A 3,994-nucleotide genomic window follows, 5' to 3' on the forward strand; every position below is an offset into this window, starting at 1 on the left:
GCCAGTCAAGCATTCTACCACCTAGGTATCGCAACCCTGCTTTTTTTTTCTTCTCTCTCTCTCTCTCCTTTTTTACTTATTTAATTTTTGTTTTTTAGAGATAGGGTCTCACTCTAGCCCAGGCTGACCTGGAACTTACTATGTAGTCTCAGTGTGGTCCTCAAACTCACAGTGATCCTCCTACCTCTGCCTCCCGAATGCTGGGATGAAAGGTGTGCACCCCTATGCCTGGCTCTTTTTTTTTTCTTTCCTTTTTATTGTCAATTTAATTCTTTTTGGTTTTTTTTTTTGAGGTAGGGTCTCACTCTGGCCCAGGCTGACCTGGAATTCACTATGTAGTCTCAGGGTGGCCTTGAATTCTTGGCAATCCTCCTTACCTCTGCCTGCTGAATGCTGGGTTTAAAGGCATGCACCATCATACCTGTTTTTTTTTTCCAACGTATTTATTTATTTGGGAAAAGGAGAGTATGTGTATGAGCATGCCAAGACCTCTTGCCTCTATAGACACTTTGTGTATTTAGCTTTACTTAGGTACTGGGGAATTGAATTGGACTAGCAGGCTTTGCAAGCCAGTGCCTTCAACCACTGAACCATCTTTCCATGCCCATTCCTTTTTTCATTTTTTTAAAAAAATGTATTATTATTTTTGTTTTTTGAGGTAGGGTCTCACTCTAGCCCAGGCTAACCTGGAATTCAGTCTGTATTCTCAGGGTAGCCTCAAACTCATGGTGATTCTCCTATCTCTGCCTCCCAAGTGCTGCGATTAAAGGGGTGTCCCACCATGCCTGGCTCCAGTCCTGCTTTTTAAAAAAACATTTTTATTTATTTGCAAGGAGAGAGGGGGGGGATGGGCCTCCAGCCACTGCAAAAGAACTCCAGATGCATGCACCACCTTGTGCATCTGGCTATTTGTGGTTACTGGGGAATCAAACCCAGGCCGTCAGGTTTGGAGGCAGGTGACTTAACTTAATTTACTATGTAGTCTCAGGGTGGCCTGGAACTCACAGCAATCCTTCTACGTCTGCCTCGCAAGTACTGGGATTAAGGCATGTGCAACCATACCCAGTTTAAAAGATATTTTATTTAGCCAGGCAATGATAGAGAGAGAGAGAGAGAGAGAGAGAGAGAGAGAGAGAGAGAAAGAGAAAGAGGGGAAATGGATGCATATGAACTTCAGATGCATGCACCACTTTGTGCATCTGTCTTTACATGGGGACTGGGGAATCAAACTCAGGTTATGTATTGCAGGCAACCGCTTTAACCATTGGGCAATCTCTCCAGCCCTGTTTTTTGTTTTTGAGGCAGGGTCCTGCTATATAAGCCAAGCTCTCCTTGAATTTGAAGTCCTCCTGCTTCCTTTCAGAGAGCTGAGATTATAGGTGTGTATTGGCTTGCACCTCAGTTTTGTTATCTTTAAAATGATAAATAATAATTTACTTGAACACTTTCACAAAATGTCATAGAATTAGTGTTAAAAAGCAGATGTTCAGGGCTGGAGGGATGGCTTAGCAGTTAAGGCATTTTCTTGCAAAGCCAAAGGACCCAGGTTCGATTACCCAGGACCCACGTTAGCCAGATGCACAAGGGGGTGCATACATCTGCAGTTCGTTTGCAGTGGCTGGAGGCCCTGGCACACCCGTTCTCTCTCCCTCTCTCTCTCCCTCTTTCTCTGCCAAATAAATAAGAAGCAGATGTTCGGGCTGGAGAGATGGCTTAGCGGTTAAGTGCTTGCCTGTAAAGCCTAGGACCCTGGTTCAAGGATTGATTCCCCAGGACCCACGTTAGCCTGATGCACAAGGTGGCACAGGTATCTGGAGTTCGTTTACAGTGGCTGGAAGCCCTGGCGCGCCCATTCTCTCTCTCTTTCTCTCTGCCTCTTTCTCTGTCTGTCGCTATCAAATAAATGAATCAAAAATAAACAAAATATTTTTTAAATAAACAAGAAACATTTTTTAAAAAGCAAATGTTCGGCTTTGCTTGCAGGACGCCTCCCGCTCTGGGTCAGCCCTCATACTCTTGCCTCTTCCTTGCCCCTTGGCACCATGGATAAGACCAAGCTGAAGGCCAAGCAAGCTGAGCATTTCGAGGACATGGCCACCTGCATGAAGGCCATGACGGAGCAGGGCGCCGGGCTGACCAACGAGGAGCGCAATCTGCTCTCTGTGGCCTACAAGAATGTGGTGGAGGGGTCACAGGTCCGCCCCAGGGTCATCGCCAGCATTGAGCAGAAAACCAACACCTCTGACAAGAAGTTGCAGCCGATTAAGGACTGTTGGGAGAAAGTGGAGTCAGAGCTGAGGTCGATTTGCACCACGGTCCTGGAATTGTTGGGTAAGTATTTGATAGCCAATGCAACTAACCCAGAGAGTAAGGTCTTCTACCTGAAAATGAAGGGAGATTATTTCCAATACTTTGCTGAAGTCGCATGTGGTGATGATCACAAACAAACGATAGATAATTCTCAAGGAGCTTACCAAGAGGCATTTGATATAAGCGAGAAAGAGATGCAGCCCACGCGTCCAATACGCCTGGGCCTGCCTCTTAACTTTTCCGTATTTTACTGTGAGCTCCTTAATAACCCGGAGCTTGCCTGCACACTGGCTGAGATGGCTTTTGATGAGGCCATCGCTGAACCTGACACACTAAATGAAGACTCCTACAAGAACAGCGCCCTCATCATGCCGCTGCTTAGGGACAACTCAACATTGTGGACATCAGGCAGCGCAGAAGAATGTGACGCAGCAGAGGGTGCCGAAAACTAAGGGCATACAGGGTGTCCTCCTCCTTCTCGTCAAGAAAAGCTTTTTACATCTCCATTCCTTACTCCCCTCGGATTTCCTATAGCAGAGAAACCCATTCATGTGTATGGAACCAACTGTTTATATAGTCTTTTCTCACTGCAGCTTTGGGAAAACTCCACTCCTTGACTTGCGTTTGTCTTGGCTTTCCTGGTGTGCAGTTACTGCTGTAGAAAAGTATTAATAGCTTCATTTCAGGTAAACATAAGTAACTTCCAGATACCTATGTAGAGCACTAAAAATGTATTTGGTATTTAAGTAACCTGAACCAGTTCTACCAAGTGACTGTGTTTTGTATTATTGTGAAGATATGAAAATGTAGCCAATTACAATTTAGAGTGTTCCACATAACTTCTTAATTTCTACATTCCCTCCCTGACTCTTGTTTGGGGATTTCCTTTCAGAAAGCAGCTTTTTGATGCTCTTACTGCATATTCCTTTTTAGTAGGAAGTATTAGGTTGAATGGGAAAGCACTTAATGTAGCTGGGATTGGGGTCACAAATCCAAATGCCTCCTATGTCACATATTTTGGAGGTCATATTTGTCTGTGACACCAGGAAGTTTCCTTATTCATTTTCATTTGCTGCTGTTTGAGTTGACAACTTCCCTTCCCAATAAAAATTCACTTACACCTCCTGCCTTTGTAGTTCTGGTATTCCCTTCACCACTATCAGAAGTAGCATGGTGCTGCCAGAATACAGGCATTGCTTTTGGCAAATTACAGTGCATGGCATTTTTCAAGACACAAGAAAGGGGAAGTCAAGTACATAAGTCCAAGTGTAAAACTTAATACTTTTCCATGCAGATTTGAGCACATGTGAGAGGGTGTCCACTGTGTGTATTGACTCTTCTTTAGAGAGCTGGACCACTATATTATGTGTTCTGATCATTGACTGTAGTCCCAAAAAAGCCTTGTGAAAATATTCTGTCCAGTGTAACAGCAGAGTGACATAAAATAAAATTACATTTTATAAAACCACTTACTATGGCTTTGTAACAATTGCATATGCATATTTTAAAGAACAGATGAATTTGCTACTTTTTGAAGCTTATTGATACTTCCCTTTTATGTATAATGTAGTAGTGATATTCATATTTCTGCATTGTGGTACACTTGTCTGAGGATGCCCGGAAATGTGTAAAATTGGATTATATTTCTTAGTGTTATCATAAATAGATACATGGGTAATCTCTT

The 3,994-nt window shown here is 43.4% G+C and overlaps 1 protein-coding gene across 1 annotated transcript; it reads left to right on the top strand.

Annotated features, from left to right (window-relative positions):
• Positions 1-2,042: 2,042 nt before the first annotated feature.
• Positions 2,043-2,762, top strand: LOC101594223 (14-3-3 protein theta-like). The gene has a single exon (XM_045153470.1). It carries the CDS (start codon positions 2,043-2,045, stop codon positions 2,760-2,762), a length of 720 nt encoding a protein of 239 aa, XP_045009405.1.
• Positions 2,763-3,994: the final 1,232 nt, after the last annotated feature.

Source organism: Jaculus jaculus, chromosome 6, assembly GCF_020740685.1.
Source record: "Jaculus jaculus isolate mJacJac1 chromosome 6, mJacJac1.mat.Y.cur, whole genome shotgun sequence".
Taxonomy (NCBI): domain Eukaryota; kingdom Metazoa; phylum Chordata; class Mammalia; order Rodentia; family Dipodidae; genus Jaculus; species Jaculus jaculus.

What these genes read in the sequence shown, in the direction of transcription:
- LOC101594223 (XM_045153470.1), top strand. Translation starts at nt 2,043, where the DNA reads ATGGATAAGACCAAGCTGAAGGCCAAGCAAGCTGAGCATTTCGAGGAC.